This window comes from Sminthopsis crassicaudata, chromosome 3, assembly GCF_048593235.1.
Source record: "Sminthopsis crassicaudata isolate SCR6 chromosome 3, ASM4859323v1, whole genome shotgun sequence".
In the NCBI taxonomy this organism is placed as follows: Eukaryota; Metazoa; Chordata; class Mammalia; order Dasyuromorphia; family Dasyuridae; genus Sminthopsis; species Sminthopsis crassicaudata.
This window is the reverse complement of record NC_133619.1, coordinates 611,448,050-611,467,878: the sequence shown is the minus strand read 5'-3', so window position 1 is coordinate 611,467,878 and position 19,829 is coordinate 611,448,050. Positions and strand designations below refer to the sequence as shown.

General features: G+C 40.3%; 1 protein-coding gene across 3 annotated transcripts in view; it reads left to right on the top strand.

Annotated features, from left to right (window-relative positions):
- VWA5B1 (von Willebrand factor A domain containing 5B1) overlaps positions 1-19,829 on the top strand; it is a 117,997-nt gene that overhangs the window by 81,248 nt on the left and 16,920 nt on the right. For 2 of the 3 annotated variants that reach the window (XM_074306038.1, XM_074306039.1), the window contains 8 exons: positions 453-635; positions 3,911-4,079; positions 5,681-5,865; positions 7,499-7,706; positions 8,445-8,774; positions 12,394-12,531; positions 13,886-14,023; positions 18,942-19,073. In XM_074306038.1, coding sequence (XP_074162139.1) covers positions 453-635; positions 3,911-4,079; positions 5,681-5,865; positions 7,499-7,706; positions 8,445-8,774; positions 12,394-12,531; positions 13,886-14,023; positions 18,942-19,073 — 1,483 coding nt within the window. The remainder of the gene's footprint in view (positions 1-452; positions 636-3,910; positions 4,080-5,680; positions 5,866-7,498; positions 7,707-8,444; positions 8,775-12,393; positions 12,532-13,885; positions 14,024-18,941; positions 19,074-19,829) is intronic. The other variant, XM_074306040.1, reaches the window with a different exon arrangement.

Here is a 19,829-nt window from a genome sequence, read left to right as displayed (position 1 = left end):
CCAGGGTCACACAGTAGGAAGTGTTAAGTGTCTGAGAACAGATTGAGGTTACATTTGAACTCAGGTCCTCCTGAATTCAGAGTTGGTGCTCTATCCACTGCATGTATACATGACCAAACAGTTGTTTTGCTGAACAAAAAGAATCAGACTTTGAAATAGTGTACATTTAGCCTGTGAAGGAAATCCATAAAGCAGGCAGACAAAATTAGAGGGATTGGAAATTCTATATAGTGGTTCTTCCCTATTCTTAATAGATTCTGTCCTGGCTCTTAGGAAGTAAAGAGAAATGTATATTCACAAATAAAGTTCCTTGTCGCTTTCATCATCACCTCCCCATATTTTCATGTAGTCTATTCCCAAAAGGATGCATTCCTTTTTCCCATGGGTATCCCTTGCCTACTTTTATGCCCATGTATGCCCTTCAATATGACTTACTCCCCTCCCTGTTACAGATGATCAAGTCTCTGAAGAAGTCCATGGCCCCTGTTGTCAGTGATGTCACCGTGGAGTGGAATTTTCCAGAGAGCACCGAAGTCTTAATATCACCTATCAGCTCTAGCTCCCTCTTCCCTGGAGATCGGTTGGTGGGCTACGGCATTGTGTGTAACACTCTTTACCACCCCAACTCCAGATCGGTAAGTCGCCTGAAGTATAGATGGGAGCTGTTAGAACTGGACAATCCCCTTTGACCTGCCTGTACCACTTTTTCTTAGTCCTCAGTACAACTGTTTGCATTCAACACAAAGCTGAGGGTGGGAATGTCAGATCAATTCGCATCCTTGGATCTATAGATGCCATTGAAAGGCAGAAAGAGAAACAGGGACTAGGACCTGGGAATCTTTGCTCTATGCTGTAATCTCTGGTTATTCATTTATTCTCTCTGGGTCTGGGTTTCTTGATCCTTTAAAAGATCACTAACTAAGATTCTTCCAACCCTGAGTTTTTGTTTTTGTTGTTTTTGTTTTTGGTTTTGGGTTTTTTTTGTTGTTGTTGTTTTTTGTTTTGTTTTGGTTTGGTTTGGTTCTAAGACTTGGAAACCCCCTATCATTGTTGCCTCCCTGCATTTTTCCAAATCAATATTTTGTCTTCAAATATTTAATCACAGAATTTTAGAGTTGGGACTGCAGAGGCCCTTTAGCAAAACCCAGCCATGAACAAGAAAATAGAAAACCTAACTTAGTTCAGTGGGCTCTATTATAACTTTTAAAACACAAATGTCAGAGTAAAATGTCTTTCTTTGAAGATCAAAGGATATATGCAAATTTGGTTGTCATTGAGCATACTTCCAAATTACTCTCCAAAATGGTTGGATCAGTTCACAACTCCAGTAACAATGCTTTAGTGTTCTACATGTCTGTCATCCTCTCCAACATTTATCATTCTCCTTTTTTTTTTTTTTTTTTTTTTTTTTTTTGGTCATATTAGCCAATCTGATTGGTAGGAGGGTGGTACCTCAAAGTTGTTTTAAAATGTATCTCTAGTCAAAAGTGATTTAGAGTACCTACAGATAGCTTTAATTTCTTTATCTTGAAAACTGGACCTGTTGGTATCGTTTGGCCATTTATCAATTGGAAAATGACTAGTATTCTTATAAATTTGACCTAATTCTCTATATATTTGAGAAATGAGGTATTTAATCAGAGAAACTTGCTATAAAGATTGTTTCCTAGCTTTCTGCTTTCTTCCTAATCTTGATTGCATTATTTGCATGTTTATATATATAAAAGCTTTTTATTTTAATGTAATCAAATTGCATTTTGTTATGGTATCTATCTTTTGTTTGGTCATGAACTTTTCCCTTCCCCATAAATCCGACATTATTATATTGTTTACAATTATTTTAAATGGAATTTCTTTTTCTACCTCTTGCTGCTGGGCTTTGTGATAAAATGCTAATGATTTATGTGGGTTTATCCTGTATCCTGTAACTTTGCCCTTTGACCTAAATATTAAAGATCACATAAGGGAGCCAGATAAAGTACTTTTCAAGCTGTGGACAGAGGGAAATTGTGTAGCTAAACAGAATATAAAAGATAAGAGATCATTTGGGAAGCTAGGTGGTGCAGTGGATAGAGTACCAGCCCTGAAGTCTGGAGGACCTGAATTTAAATTTGACCTCAGACATTTAACACTTCCTAGCTGTGTGACTCTGGGTAAATCCTAATTGCTTCAGCAAAACAAACAAACAAACAAAAAAGATCATTTAACTGTATTTTATTTTTCCAACTATATGTAAAGATAGTTTTCAATTTTATTCTTTAACATTTTGAATTCCAAATTTTCCTCCTTCCCTCCTGTCCTCCACGTGAAGATGACAAGCAGTTTGATATGTTATACATGTACAATTATGCTGAATAGATTTCCAAATTTAGTCATGTTGTGAAAGAAGAAACATAATAAAAGTGGGAAAAAACACCAAAAAAAAGGTGAAAGTAATGTACTTCAATCTGAATTTAGACTGCATCAGTTCTTTCTCTGGATGTGAGTAGCATTTTCCATCCCGAGTCTTTTGGAATTGTTTTTGATCACTATATTGCTAAGAACTAAGTCAAGCACAGTTGATCATTATACAATGTTATTATTATTGTATACAATGTTTTCCTGGTTCAGCTTACTTCATTCAGCATCAGTTCATGTAAATATTTCCAAGTTTTTTTTAAATCTGTCTGCTCATCATTTCTTATAGCACAATAATATTCCCTTACATTCATATATCACAATTTGTTCAGCCATTTCCCAAGTAATGGGCATTCCCTTGATTTCCAATTCTTTGCCACCACAAAAGAGCTACTATAAATATTTTTGTATATGTAGGTCCCTTTCCCTTTTTTTAATGATCTTTTTGGAATACTGTAATAGTACAACTGGATTAAAGGGTTATGCAGTTTGGTTTCCCTTTGGGCATAATTCCAAATTACTTTCCAGAATGTTTGGAGCAGATCACAACTCCACCAACAATGCACTAATTTCCCCATTTCCCCACATCTTCTCCAATGTTTATCATTTTCTCTTTCTGTTGTACTAGCCTATCTGATAGGTGTGAGGTGTTACCTCAGAGTCGTTTTAGCTTGCATTTCTCTAAGGAATCATGATTTAAAGCATTTTTTCATATGACTATTGACAGCTTTAATTTGTTTATATGAAAACTACCTGTTTCTATCCTTTGACCACTTATCAACTGGGTATTGGCAAAAAGATCATTTCATTTATGCAGAATTTGGTTTTGCATGAACAAATCAGTACATAAAAGATAAGGAATACAGACAAGTATAGGTTGAACTAGATAATCTTTGAAGTTCCTTTCAGCTCTAAGATTCTAGAAGTCCAAATTGAAAGTCAAGACTAAAGACCTGCCCAAGGAGACTATCCACTCCATTCCATCTTGTATGTACAGTTATATACAATATTTCATGCTTGTCACAGAATTAGGGAACTACAAACAAATTTCTGCATAAGATCTAAAAGGAAAAGTTGGGATCAAGACAAGCTTCATGGAGGAGATGGGAATTTCAGTTGGATTTTAAAGGATGGATTCAGTAGGAAAGAAAAAGAAAGGCAGAAGAAATGGCAGAAGCAAAGGCATGCAGAAGAGAGTACAAGGTGTACCTGGGAAGGCAGCCATATTGTTGCCCTGTTTAACTGGCATGTTGAATGAGTTAGATGTCATATTGGTGATGCAGTAACAAAGTTGGCAATGAAGAGGAGTGGTACCAGACTTGCTCTGCAGTCTAAGCTCCCAGAATGAGGTGGAGACCCAGGGTAATAAGAAAGCTAATGTAGTCCCTATCTCTTACAGGATTTAAGCTAAAGTACATAGCCTTATGAGTCTCTCCAATCACTTGAAATTCTTCCCTGATTCTCTCCTAATTCCTGGACTTTTATTTTGTCCCTTGCTTTTCCCTGTATTTAGACTCAGCATTTTGGTGCACCACGCTCCCAGAGCTCTGTGTTCTACCATTCCCAGGACAAAGGATCTGCTCCAGAGAGTGGGGACTGCATCCAAGATGCCCTGGAACTCAGTGCCTCTGAGAAGGGCCAGGATATACCAGCATTCACCAAAGATGCCAACCTTCTCCGAGGTCAGTCCTACAGACACATCAAGACCCAGTCGTCTTGAACCTGAGCAAGAGGGATGGGCAGGGTTGGCCCAAGTGCATCTTTAATTTGGGGAAGAGAGGAAGGGGTCTTAAAACTGAGAATACCTTTGCTAAGATACCAGGAAGCACTGAGTAGAAAAATCCTTTTCAGCTCTGCAACTATTTGTTCTATTAAGTTGTGTGAAATGTTTTCCTTTTCTGGATCCCAATGTTCTAATCTAAACATTGACAAGGGGACCCCACTTTTCTAAACATTGACAGTGTACTCTACTGTTCTAAACACTGACAGGGGACCCCACTCTTCTAAACATTGACAGGTCTGGACTAGATGATCACTCAGGTACTTTTGAGCTCTAACATTCTATATTTTTCAGCTCAAATATGAGATTCTATCTTTTAGCATTCTTCTAATGTTTTATGTTCTAGAGGACTTTTCAATTCTAACATTCTGTGTTCTAAGGACTCTTTCCAGTTCTAACATTCTGTGTTCTAGATTCACTTCTAGGTTTAATGTTCTAAGGACTGAGGTTCCTTCCATCTATAATATTCTATGCCCTAAGATCTCTTCCAGGTCCCCTCCAGCTCTAATATTATATATTATAAGGGATCTTCTGTATCTGATATTCTGTGTTCTAAAGTCCAGAAACTTGCACAGTGTCGGCATACAGTAGGTCCTTAATAAATATTAGTTTACCAAATGAAGTTATACTCACTCCCATTTCAGACCTGGTGAGGGTATCCCTATGGTAACCACCATTTTATTGGATGATTTTTTTCTACTGGGGCTACCTCAAGCACTAGTGGAACACATTTTGTAACCAGAGATGGCTATAATTTTGGCATGTTATAATTTATTGCCTTTTATTAGATCAGCACATTCAACTTAGTTGAAGGGTTTTTACAGCCATTATCCCTTTGAGTTCTCACGATAATGCCATGAGGTAGTAGGGCTATGGTTATTATTCCTACATGACAGATGAGTAAACTGAGGCTCAGAGAGTTAGTGAAATGGTTTGCCCAAGATCACACAGCAATTTAGTCTGTGGGTAATCAGAACTAAAACCTTATTTTGGGGAGTCACCAAATTCCCTCAGTAGCCCTACTATGGCATTTCTTGATTTCTTGTCAGCAGAATCACCCAGGGAAGCAGCTCTGTGAGATAGGAAAGAAAATCAGTGAACCTCAGGACCTAATACCTTTCAATTATCATGGTCCATATTTCTATAGAGCTTTGAGATTTAAAAAGAACTTTCTTCATTGTACCATGAAATATATGTAGGCAATATTTTTTAAATGGGGGGAACTGAAGTTCAGACTTGTGTAGGATAAAACCAGCAGAAAGTCTCTGAGCTAGGATTCGAATCCAGGTCTCCTGATTTCATAAGCAGTATTCTTGCTACCACAGCACCACTAGTTTCTCTGAGGCTCCATTTCTCATGTATAAAACGAGGAGGTGGGATGGAGGGGAGGGGCATTCTAACCTTACTTCTTATAGCTTGACTTCAGAACAGACTCAGCCCTCCAGTGTCACATTCCCTATCCCCTGGGTCTCTAATGCCATCCCACTTCCTCTCTGGGACTAGATCGTTCAATGCACCATCGAGCGTACAGCGCTAGTCAGATTCCTGAACTCAAATCGAGCTTCAGGATGCCCACCACCAGTGACTCCGCCATCGTATCAGGAAAGCACCTACTGTGGAAAAGCCAAGGGCAGGACCTGATGGACTTCTTCGTGCCGGAATCCGGCCTGTGGCAGGCTGAGTCCCAGGTATTGGGGAAACAACTTCCAAAAAACATTACTCATTGAGAAGCCAGCATGACACTGAGGTTAGAATCAGCGAGCCCAAGTTCAAATCCCATATCTGGCAATCACTGTTCTGTGATTATGAACAGACAACTCATTCAACCTTGGTTCTCAATGTCCTCATCTGTAAAATGGGAGGATTGACCAAGATGACTTCCAAGGTCCCGTCCTGCTCTAAATTGATCATCTATGATGGTCCTATAATCACAAAGGGCCCCTTCCACCTCTGAAATTCATACATCTTTGGGAATTCTGTAAGAGGTCCAAAGTACCATGAACAGAAACAGAGAACGATGACTTCCAGGGAATCCAGGTAGGCTTTATGCAGGAAGTGGCTCTTGAGCTGGGACTTGGAGAAAGAAAGGGAGAGAGATAGAAAGGGCCAGTGGGGAATCCATTTCTGAGGACATGATGACGAAAGTCCAAGAGGTTTCATGTCACCTCCCAGACTTGAGTATAGAACTATTAAAGACAACAAGCACTGAGGACACTGGGGAGAAACTCTCTGTGTATCTCAGGTACTCTTGAGCTCTCCCTTCCCTATCCCTCATATTTCCTCCTCTCCCCACTCCCCCTTCTTACTCCCCCTCCCCAAACTCCCTCTTCATCCCTCAAAATCAGAGCGCTGACTAAATTCTAGGATGGCGTCTATATGGCCAACTTCAGCATGAAAGCATATTTGGTAGCTTTTGTGTCAAGTCTGACACAAAATTGGGAGGTACAGCTAATATTCTGAAAATCTGGAATGAGTGAAGAGCTAAAGTAATAACATTGACAGGGTAGGACCCTGGGCCAAATTGAATAACTTGACATTTCAGAGGAATTAAATGTATGTAATTTTACCCTATAGATGGAAAAAATTAACTTTCCAAGTAAATGATAGAGGAAATATTGTAGTCAATTCTTCTTTTAAAAGATCTTGAACTTTTAGTGGACCACAATGCAATTCAACAGTGTGATTGTGGTAGCCCCCAAAGCTAATGTCATCTTGGAATACAGAAGGAGAGCCAGAATTCCTAGGAATGAAGAGATGAGAGTCTGTACTGGACATCTGTAAGAATTTCTTAACAATTAGGATTATTACAAAGTGACATGGCTACCTTGAGAGGCAGTGGGTTTCCCCTCCTCGGAGGTCTTCAAATGGGGGCTGAGAGACCCTTTGTTAGGAATGTCAGAGGGAGGATTGGGGCTCCTTTCTGGCAGGAACTGGACTAAATGACTGCTGAGATCTCCTTCAGCTTTTAGATTCTGGATTTCCCTTGCTAACAATATTCAGGTCCATTATCTATGCCAATATATGTGAAATCGAGTCAATAATCCATGATTATTCAGAGGAGATCTGCGGATTCATTTTAATATTAGTCTCAGCCCAGTGAAGTGCTTGGAAGCCAAGTAGATCACCTTATGGATGTTCCCCAGTTTGGGGGTATCTGTGACATTGTTTCTTCCTGGGTAAGCAAGGGGTGTCTAAGAGTTGAGAAGGAAAGGAGTGTGGGAATGGGCCTGGGGAAGGAGGCAATGATTCGTGTTAGAGAGTGCTTCGGCATCAATTTTCCCCCATGGGGTCTCACATTCTCCCTCTCCTGCCCTCTCACAGCACTCGAGATGTACCACCCCAGAACTCCAGCCACTCAAGATCACGGGGAGTGCTCGGAAGTCCTTGCCACGATCAGGCTGCCTGAACTTATCCCGCTGGTCTGAGGGCCAGTCCCGAGGCCCAGTGAAAGACCAGGACCAATGTGACTCAACCCTCTTGTTGAAATCCTCCTCCTCTGACAGCCACAGCTTCAGCCTTGGGGATCAGGGTGAGAGAGGCAAGGTGGTGGGAAGAGGCTGGTGTAGGGGAAGCTGTTGAATGGGCTTAAGAAACATGGGGGGGGATAAACAGGGGAAGCCACTGACTTGGGGAGGGGCTATTCAGAACTGGGTAAGTCCCAGTCAGGAAGAGTGGGAAAGGCATGGGCCAATGAGTGTGACCAACCAATCAGTGTCAGCAAATGGAACTAAACACAAACTCATCTTTCCCTTACCACCCTCTCCCCGACAATGGTTTCAGACATCCTATGGTTGACTAGGTGGCTCAGTGGAAAGAATGCCAGGAAAATCCATCTGGCCTCACACACTAGCTGTGTGACCCTGGACAAGTCATTTCATCCTTTTGCCTCAGTTTCCTCATTTGTAAATTGAACTGGAGAAGGAATTGGCAAACCACTCCAGTATATCTGCCAAGAAAACCGAAACAGGGTCACAAAGAGTCAGATATGATTAAAAAAAAAAAAAGCAAAACAAAAACTTGAACCTTTCTCTGTCTCTGTCAACCCTGGACAAGTCACTACCCTTTTGCCTCAGTTTCCTCACTTGTAAAATGAGTTGGAGAAGGAATTAGCAAACCACTCCAGTATATCTGCCAAGAAAACCCAAATAGGGTCCCAAAAGTCAGACATGACAAAAAACAAAGCAAAACAAAAAAACCAAACTCCTCTGTGAATATAGGTTGGCTAGTAACCCCTTTCTTCTGGATTCTATCTATTCCCCATCCACAGCAGTTTTTGAGTCCGAAGCGGAGCCAGAGCAAGAATCCCCCTCCAAGGAAGATGCATCATCTCAGGCCATACAGAAGATGCATCACAACTGCTTCCCGGCACCCCGACCCCTCTGCAAGGCTGTGGTCAAAGGCATAAAGAATAGCAAGCCGGTGCAGTGGGAGGTCATCTTCGACCTGGGAGACCTGAACCACGAGCTGCGGCTTCATGATAACCCCGACAGCGAAAGTGACAATGACCTTTGGAAAAGGACCTTCCACCATTTGGCAGCCAGGGCCATCATCAGAGACTTTGAGCAGTTGGCTGAGATGGAGTATGATATTGAACCAGGTGAGCATGGCCACCTGCCCATTGTCTCCCTTCTTCACCTAAGTTGCCTTTTACTCCACCCCCTTCCTCCAGGAAGTCCTCCATCCTTCAGGGCACCATCTCCAACTTCTCTCACCCATCCCTTCTTCCCCAAACACATCTCTTCTTCCTACAACTCCTCGTCCTCTACCATCCTTCATTATAATGGTCAAGGAACACCAATCAGGGAGAGCAGATGGAACCAAACAATAAGAAAGAGCTCCTGTTTTGTCCCTCATTCCATACATCCTCTTTCATGGCCCTCCCCATTCATATTTTCCCTTCCCTTCTTCTGATTTTTTTCTCTTGTGGTGTTGGTACAATGGAAAGAAGCCTTAAAGGATCCAAGTTCAAACCTCAACTTTGGCACTTATTTAATGACATTCATTCATTTGATTTCTCTGAGACACAATTTTAATCAATTGACCAATCAATATACATTTAAGTGCCTACTATGTACCAGGAACTGTACCAGAGGTTACAAAAAGAAGCTGCTCTCAAGGAGTTTATAATCTAATAGGAGAAAGACCATGCAAACAAATTTGTACAAAGCAAGCTATATGAAATAAATTGGAAATAATTAATAGAGGGAGGGCACTGGAATTAAGAAGTGCCGGGGGTGGCTTCCTGTAAAAAATAGTCAAAATGGAGTATCCCAGGCAGGGGGACAGCCAGAGAAAATGCCCAGAGCGGAGAGATAGGAATGTCTTGTTCTTGGAATGGCCAGGAAGCAAATGTCCCTAGTTTGAAGAGGAAATAAGGAAGTAAGATATAAGAAGACTGGAGAGGTAGAAGGGGACTAAGTTAGGAAGGGCTTGGAATGCCAAACAGAGCATTTGTAGTTGATCCTTGAGGTGTAACAGGAGAGCCAGTAAGTTTATTGAATGGGGGAGTGACATGATGAGAGCTTCACTTTAGGAAAATCCCTTTAGTGGTTGAATGGAAGGTGAGTTGAAGTGGAATAACCCAGGGATAAATGATGAGGGTTTTGGCTAGAGTAGGGACAATGTCAGCGGAGAGAAGGAACATATTTGGATGAAATCAACAGGCCCTTGGCAACAGCTTGGAGCTGGGGGAGAGGGGTCGGTGAGAGATGGCGAGGAATCCAGGACGGCATTCAGGTTATGAGACTGAGAGCTTGGGGGGGGTTGGTATTGCCCTCTAGACTAATAGGGAAGGTGGGAGAAGGGGAGAGTTTAGGGGGAGAGATAAGGAGTTCTGTTTAGGATATACCAAGTTTAAGATATCTACTGAACATCCAGTCCCAAATCTCTGGAGATGTGAAACTGGAGGTCAAAGGAGAGCAAGAGAAGTAGATTTGAGAATCAGCAGCATAGAAATGATCATTAATTCTATGGAAGCTGATGAGAAATGGAGAGAAGATGGTCCAGGGCAGAGCACTGAAGGACACCTATGGCTAGAGAGTGCGAGCTGAATGAGGACTCAGCAAAGGAGACAGAGAAGAGCTCGGAGAGGTAGGAGAACCAGGAGAGAAAGGGTATCCTGAGAGTATCAAAGAGAAAAGAGTGGAATTTAGTTATAAAGAGAAGAGCTATAGGAAGACAGAGGGGGTGGAAGGATCAAGTGAGGATTTTCTCTAGATAGGAAAAACAGGAACATGTTTGTGGGCAGCAGGAAATGAGTCAGTATAAACAGATCAAAAATAATTAGAAGAGTGGGGATGACAGAGGGGCAATGGGTTGGAGGAGATGGAATGGAGCAGGATCACTTGGATAAATAACATTGGAAGGGAGGAAGGCCGCTTCATCACACGAGACAGAAGGGGAAAGCAGCAAGAAGGGACCTGAGTAATAGGAACTGAGGAAAAGGAGAGAAGAGGGCATGAAGAATGGTCTCAACTTCTTTCTTTAAATATAAGGCAAGGTTCTCAGCTAAGGCAGTGGGAGAAGGGGAGCCATCAGAGGTTTAAGGAAAGATGAAAAAGGTTTGGAAGAACTGCTGTGGAGACTGGGATAGTGTGTTGATAAGGGAGATAGTGAGGTGGATAAAGCACCAGGTCTGGAGTTGAGTTGACTTCAAATCCAACCCCAAACACTTACTAGCTTTGTGACCCTGAACAAGTCACTTTACCCCTCAGTTTCCTCATCTATAAAATGAGTTGGAGAAGGAAATGGCAAACCTCTCTGTTGGCTTTGCCAAGAAAACCTCAAATGGGGTCACAAACTTGTATATGATTGAAATGACTAATCAACAACAAGGGTTGACTAATATCAGTGAGAGTCCAGTTGAGGTTGTGTAATATAAATTTGTAGTGGATCCAGTCAGAACAGTTATGTCATTTTCTCCACTTTAATTTAGTAGCCCACATATAGGAAACAAATGGCGGGAGTGATCCAAGGCTGAAGTTTGGCTGGACACAATCAGTGACATAATAAAGAGCCTAGGAATTCAAGAGACAAGGAGAGAGTGTCCTAGTTAAGTTGATTCACTAAGGACCAAGATGGGGAAGAAGAGGAAAAAGTAGCTAGTACAGGGAAGCTGGTCTGGGAGGGAATTGAGGAGACCAAGAGATTGGAGGTAGATGAAAGCAAATGAAGACTAGGGTTTTATAAGGGAAGACAAAGGGAATGATGAAAAGCCAATGGATTATGATCAGGTGAAGGATTTCAGAATTTTTGAACATGTAGAGTAGTAGATTTGTGGGTGAGACAAGATCTAGGGCAAAGGTAGAAAACCTTTTTTTCTGCCAAGAGCATTTGGATATTTATAACACTGTTCTGGGGACCTACAAAATGATCGACTTAGAGAACTCAAGTTGAGGGAAGTTGTTGCACCTAATTTTCAGCTCATTGCCACATACAGCTGCCTTAGCAAATGATTTTGTGCGCCATATAAGGCCATGAGCCAGATATCCTTCCGCCCTCTTTGATCTAGGGTATGGACATCCTTGCATGTGGCTGGGGGGATGTGGAGGAGTAGCTCTTAGGAAGCAAATAGGCTGAGGGAATCGAGTGATTAGGATATTAGAGCAAGAGCAAGTCCCCAAATATAAGAGCAGGAAAATATTTATAACCCAAGTATCAAATTTGTTGAAAAAAAGCTACCAGAATTTTGATTAGGAGAAAGATATATGAATAGCATGAACTTCAAATGAAGAGTGATGGAGAAAGAGCTGAGAATGAATGGAAATGCAACCAGTACTTCTAGAGAAGCTGTATCATTATGGGGAAGCCAACTTTTATTAAGAGAGTATCAAGAAGAATAGAATGTTTGAAGGCTTCAGAGAGGTCAAGGAAGATGAGGATTGAGAAAAGGCCACTGGGTCTGGAACTAGGAGGTCATTAGGAACTTTAGAGAAAGCAGTGTGGGTGGAATGATTGGGTCAGAAGCTGGATTGTAAGGGGTTAAGAGCAGAGAAGGTGGCAGCAACTAATATGGATGACCTCAAGGAGTGTAACTGCAAAAAGCAGAAAGGATCTAGGATGAGTTTCCTCATCTGTCAAATAAGGGGATTGGAATGGATAGCTTCATAGATAGTTTACGGCTCTGAGTCCCAAATCCTATGATCCCTGCCCTTCTAATAGTGGAAAATGTAACCAGAGTTTCTCTTTCCTCAACCCTCCACCCTACCCTTTGCCAGGCTCTGCCCATCGATTTCAAGCGAATGCTGTGCACACCAGCAGAGCCTGCAACGTCATCAGCAAGTACACGGCCTTTGTGCCCATGGACCTCAGAAGCCGAATCTATCTGCCCACCCTGGTGGAGTACACTAGCACAGGTAAGGAGACTGGCAGGGGCTGCCTGCACCCAGGGCTGGGCCACAGGGATGGTGCAGAGGGCCAAGAGAAGGAATACAGTACAGGAGAAGAACCCGGGAGACTTTGGGCTCATCCCGAATCCAACCCATGGTATCATGCAAAGGGCACTCTCTAAATCCCACTTTTTAATTCTGTGGCCCTAGGCAACTCATTCAGCTTTTTGGAAACTCTATGTCTCTATCTTTATAATAAAACTGTTAGGAGGAATGGCTTTGAAAATAACAAAATGTGAATAATAAAAATAAATACTTGCACTACCTACCAAGCAAGGGTCTTGCAGTATAAAGAAAGTGCTCTATAAACTACAAAACACTCTAGAAATGTGATGTGATCAGCCCCATTGCCACATAGCTGTGTGACTCTGGCTAAACCTGTTTCCTTCTCTCACTTTCCTCTTCCTCTGAGGTAAAATGAAGGAGCTGGACTAAGTGATTTCTAAAGATTCCATTCAGTACAAATGTTCTCTGTTTTAAGTCTTCTAACACTAGAATGAACGTTCTGTGTTCTAAGTCTTCTAACCTTAGCACTAACATTCTATGTTCTAAGCCTTTTAACTCTAACACTAATATTCCCTGTTCTAAGTCTTCTCTTATCGCTAATATTCCATGTTCTAATATTTTCTGTTCTATTTTCTCTGTTCTAACAAGTACTGTTCTATGGTCAGCTTCACGCCTGGTATTTTGTCTTTTAATGGTTCTCCCTCCCTCACCTCTGACTTTCTATATTCTCAAACTTTATCATGCTCCCTTTTAAAATCACTTTAAACTGACATTCCCTGTTCTAAGGTCCTTTCCATCTCTGACATTCTCCCTTCTAACTCTGACATTCTGTGTTCTAAAGCTTCTTCAATCTTTGACGTGTTCTTTTCTCAGATTTCTTCCATTTCTGATTTTCAAAGTTTCTGCCAGCTCTGATATCCTTTGTTCTAAGGTCCTAACATCTTATGTTCTAAGGCTCCAACTCTGATATTCTCTGTTTTAAGGTTCCCTCCAAATTCTGGCACTCTTGTGTTCTAATGTCCCTTTTAGTTCTATGTTCTAAGGACTCTCCCAGCTCCAACATTCTATGTTGTAAGGTCTCTCCCAACTCTTGACTTTCTGTGTTTTAAAGTCCCCCTTAGCTCCAAAATTCTAGATGTTTGCATCTATTTTATTATTTTGCTTCTCCCAACCCCCATGCAAGGTTCTAGAAGTCTATGGTTCTTTGAAATAAAAAGATGGGTGGTCAGTGGTTGTCTTTGTGACTCTCATTTGATCACTCCTTTCCCCACTCTGGAAATACTGGAAACCAATCATCTGCATTGATCTTGTTAAGGCAGTTCATCCAAATCAAGCATCTCGAAGAGCTTAGTCATGGGGAGCCAGAAACAGAAGAGTTTAGTCATGAATCTCAAGCAAGCACAGCTCATCTTCCGGCAAGACGTAGTGGTGGATGGTTCACTCTACAGCCTAAGTAAGCCCTTTGCCTTGTCTCCTCCTGGTATCCTGAGCAGGTTGCCCAGGAGAGCTCTGAGCCCTGTGGCTCATCTGGAAAAGGTGGGTGGGTGAGCCCCTGGGGGGGGCAGGGATTCCTCTTCCTTTTATGTTCTGATTTTAACCTGAGAGTCAGCCTACATAGGGAGCCTCTTTCAGGAGGAAAAGAGGAGCCTGTAGGGATACCTGCCTCTAACAGAAATAGAGAATCCTAATACAGAGACTTGGAGACCTGAGATCTGTGTTTGAATCCTGCTTCCTGTCATCACCAGCTGTGTGTCAGTAGATAGGTTGCTTTCACTAGATCCTCAGTTTCCTCATTTGTAAAATAGGAATCATAATCCTTACTTATCTCTTTGGTTCTTTGTATTTCTTATAATGTTATAAGAATGTTCAATCATTAGGGTCAGGACATTGGAACAATGATTTCATGGATGAATTTATTGTAATGTAAAAAAAGGTCTGGGCTGAAGAGAAAGGGACCTAGTGTATCCAGGTTTGATCTCAGCAGAACCCATCCTCCTTTTCTTTCCCTAGGCCCCCATTTCCTGGATCCCAGTCTCCAGCAAGTGAAAGCTTAGATGAAAGAAAATCTTGATGCTATAGTTATAATATAATTGATTAATAATATAATATAATCAATTAATAATATAATTATTAATGATCAATTACTTGTATTTAATTATTTATTTTATTTTGATAATTAAATTATATTTAATTAATAATTAATTAATGATAAAATCATTAATAATATAATATAATTAAATCTCATCCTCTACCAACAGAGTACCTTATTCCCTTGTCCTGTCATCACTCACACCTTATCAAACCCCAACCCCAAGTGCCTCCACCATCTATTTTCTCCATGTCCATTCAAGAGCTACTAAGTATCGCAGGAGGAAATCACATAATAATTCAGGGAGAATTGATATTATCAAATATCAGCCTGCCCTCTCTTCCCTGATTAATTCTCCATTATTCTCCCCAAAAAAGGTGGTTCTAACCCTTCTTTTCTTTGGTCAAGCATCCTAGACCTTCTTCCCTCTCAGCAAAGAATCTTGCCTACTATTTAATGATCGTCCCACCATCTTGAATCCCTCGTTTCCCCTCTTCTATACTCAAAATTCTTCTACATCATTTTCTATTCTCTTCCCATTTGTTCTAGTCTGTAATAAAGATGGTCCTCCCAGTGTTTCCTCCTAATATTACCCACCTTCTCTCTTTATTTTCAATCTCTTTGCTTATTGGTTTGCTCCCTGCTTCCTATAAACATGTCCAGATCTCCCCCAACTTAAAAAAAAACCACCTTAAATAAAAACTGATATTTTCTCAATCTAGCATCCTATACCTCTGCTCTCAAAGTTAAATTTAAATCTATGAACCTTGAAAAAACTGGATACCTCAGCACCTAATAATCTGGTTTCCAGTGAAATTACCACCCTTTCAGATGTCCAGACTGGCCTCCTTGGAGTCACCCCTTTGCCTACCCCCTGCCCTGTCAAATTTCTAATCGATATCTAATTCACTGCCAAGTGTTGTCAGTCTTACTGCAATGTCTCTCCACCCATCGCCCTATCTCTCCTAGCCTTGCAGCTGCTTTAGTTCTAACTTTTATCAACTATGACAGTGACTTCCTCACTAGTCTCTCTGCTTCCACCCTTTCCCCAATTTGATCCATCTCCCAATTGAGAGTTGCCAAAAATGATCTTTCTAAAGCACAGGTCCAGCTACATCAATCCTTATTATCTCAAAGCCAAAAATTCAATTTTCTTGGTTTAGCTTTTACCCTTCTTCAAAATCTGGCTCCAAGATATGCTGAACTTACATTCAAGCCCCCCTTAAACTTAATAATCTGTCTACCATTTTCCTGCTTTTAAACAGGTTCTCCCTCCCCCTCTCATGGCTTGGAATGCATTCCCTCCTCCCCTCAGATATCATCTTCTACCCAAGAACTTACAGTTGGTGCCTTCTCCCCTCCTCGGATTATCTTGTACTTAATTATCTGCTTACATGTTGTAATTCCACCCACCCCCCAATAGAATATAAAAACTCTTAAGGCAAGGACTGTTTATCATTTCTGCTTCTGTATCTCCAATGGCTAAAAGTTCTATATATATAATAGATTCTTAATGAATGCTTGTTTAATTGAACTGAATTAACAACTCATTACAGGGCCAGTAAACCAGGACGAGTTAACCATATTGGTGGTTTCACTGTCAGTCCTCAAAGTGTGAGCCTGAATCCCTGGCAGGCCTCAAGGTGCTTTCAGGGGGTCTATGAGGTCAAAATTATTTATATAAAAATACTAAAATGTTTTCATTTCAAATACAGTAAAGATCAGTAGATAATAAAGGAATATGCTGAAAACATCCCAGTTTGTGAGAACCATAGCTAAATTTTTAGTGTGAATATTTGCACTTTGGAAATCAACAACTGGTACAAATCAGGCTTGACTTTTTATTTCGTTGGGTTTTTAAACTTTAAAAAGTGATAGAAAAATATCAATGCAAATTAAACTTAAAATATATCATGTGTTTTGGGAGAATTAGTCATTTGACATCAATAAAAGTTTTTAGAGGTCTTCAACCGTTCTTAAGAGCGTAAAAAGGGTCCTGAGACCAAAATGTCTGAGAGCCACTATAGCAAGACGATCCTAAAATTTAGCCCTGGAATCTAGTCTAACCTTTTTGTTTTACAGATTAAAAACAAAAATTAATAATAGAACTAGCTGTTGAACACAGCTATAGTATATTACACATTTTACTCCCATTGTTCTGAGAGTGAGGCAAGTTCTAGGATCAAATGCTACCACATCTAACTCGAAGCATGGCAATTATCTTCTCTAAAGCTAGTTTTATTCTCTGTAAATCCTTTCCACATCTTGCCTTTCCCTGTCATAGTTCTGATGGGTTATGTAGTCAACACAAGAAACTAAGTGAGAATTTTTCAGGAGTTTTACAGAAGCCACAGATGACACCGAAAAAGTTTAGAAACTCATAAGAGCATAAAATATGTATTGAGTATTGTGCAACAGCAACACATTTTATCTTTTAATAATTCAAACTTCTCTGGTATGAAGGGAGAGCCAAAACATTTTATACTGATTTTCCAGCTCACAGGAGCACCATGTCCCTAATTCCCACGATGTGGAAGGTATACTGTACAATGAAGATATGACAGAGGAAAATCTATCAAATGCAAAAGAAAAAAAAAAATCTCAAACCCTGTTAATACTCAAAAAAAGTGACCAAGAAAATACCAAATAATGTCTGACCAACATGTCAGTTTTCTTATCTATGCAAAAGCTTTACAGTAAAGAGCATATACATGCAAATTAGGCCTGTCCCTCCATGATGATGCTAGTGGGGAGCAAGCAGGCTTTTGAAAGCAGGAGTCCACAATGGACCACATCTTTACCCTCTCAGAAGCAGAAAATATCAGATCCATTGTGTTTATCATTTGTTGGTTACATGATTTTGCATTAATCAAAAAAGGTAACATATATAAATTGTTTTGCAAACCTTAAAGAGCTCTATTACTTATTGTTGTTGTTAAAAAAAAAAAATCATTGGAACTCAGCAGAACAAAAAAGCCAGGCTCTTTCCCAGCAAGCTATGTCTCATCCATATAACAAGCTCTATGCCAGGATTCCTTGCAAGATACAACAATAGAAATAACCCTGTTTTAATAACCATCTGATGGTAAGCATCAGGCAAGACATAAAACAGAAAAATATATTTATTTGATGCTGCAATGGGAGAGACAAGACAGATCTTATATAAGGTAAGATCACCCAGATGCTCCTGTTGATGAATGACATTATATTGGGCACCCCAAGGGTCTGGGAGAATACGGAACTTCCTGAAAGAGATCTGTAATCACTCAGAGAAGTTTAGCCTATCCATACCCACAGGAAACATCAAGTGGATGCATAATGTTTATTGCCCAGACTTCAACATGTATCTGCATGAATATCCTCTAGAATTTACCCCATAGTGGGTGTATCAGGGACAGATGGTAAAATAAACAATGAACTGGACCCAGTGTTGAGAAGGAGGGTGCTACAAATTGCTTTTAGGAATATGCAGAGTTATTTATAGACTCCATGTTTCCTGTAACAGCAAATGCCCCTCTTTTCAATATAAGCATTTTACCCAGTTATTGCATAGCAGCAAGACCTAGAATATCACTGAAGAACTGGAGATGAGTATCTCTCAGAGGGCAAAGGAGAGAAGCAATGATGAGTATTAGCAGGCTGCAATATATAAACATAAGAATATGTGAATATGAGTAATTCCCCCAAAAAATGGAAATGAAGGATAAGGAAAAGGAAAAAGGGAAGAACAAGAAAACTTGGAACCAGAAGACACAGTACTTGGGTACTGCCTTAGATAGTTAGTTCCTATGTGACTTTGGGCAATGGCACTCCTCAAGTCTCTGTCCTTACATATAGGGAGGATAATATTTATACTACCTACTTCATAAGGGTTTTGACCAATTAACTTGACACATCTGAAAGTGCTATAGAAGTAGGATTTGTTATTGTTACCATAAAAAAAATGTATTCTTTATCTGTGATTAGGCAAATATTTGAGTTGAGGAGAGTATAGGACGACAAAACAAGACCTCTCCTGAACGGGTTCCAAAAAGCCAGGGAAGAGTAGGACAACAGGCCCTGCTGGGTTGGTAACAGGGTTTCTTCAGAGACTGAAATCTTAAGTGGACGCAATACCAGGATGACTGGCTATAAGTTTAAAAAAGACCAGAATAATAATAAGTGAATTAACACCCAAGTAAACACAAAAATAGAAATTTGGTGGAACAAAAGAAAACAAAAATAATTATGTGGTAATTAAAATTAACAAACCATTATTAACTAATTTTATTTATTTTAAAAGGAGAACTAGAGAAAAAGAAAGAGAGAGGAGAAGGTGAAGGGAGAGGGAGAGAAAGGGAGAAAGAGATCGGCTTCTGGAGCAGAGATCCCAGCAGAGGGGAAGCCAATTCTGGATCAGCCATCAAGATACAAGGTACATTTGAGGAGATGACCAATTCAACTTACCTACCAAAGTTTTAATTTCTTTTTTTCTTTTTTCCACCTGTGTGCTAATGTGATCCTGGGGCCATATCCACAGACAAGATTATTCCAAAAAGAATATGAGAGGTGGACTATAAGTAAGGATGCAGTAAGGATGAAGGGCAGGGATCATCCACTGGGGGCAGGGACAAAAAAAGCGGACAATGGTCAATGGTCAAAGAAAGCAGAAGGTCAAGAATCCAGGCAGGTGGGGTAAAGCTTAAGGAATCTGAAGTGATTCAAGACCTAAATGGGTTATAAACTGGCAGAAGAGAGGGCTGATGTAAGGTATCTACATTAAGAATATCTTGAGATGAACCAAAAATTTAGCCAGAGACAGAATCAGGAATCACAGAATTTGGAGTTAGAAATTCACTATTTTATAGTTGAGTAAACTGAGAACCAATTTATTCTTTACTCTTTGGAGTAAACAAATAAGCTTGGAGTCAGGAAGACTTTGGTTGAATTTTCAACTCCAAAATTATTGTCTCTGTGACTATGAACTAATAATTTCTACCCTAAGATTCATATAACTCAACTAAAAAAACCATGATAATACTTGTATTCTTATAGAATTCAGGGGGAGTTTATATTGCAAACTAAAAATAGAAGATTGTGATTCTTTCTTCCAGGATGCAGTCATTGATAAAGATATGAGGAGGTATTGATGATAACAAAGCAGAGATTTGGGCTCTGCCCAACTTTGTAG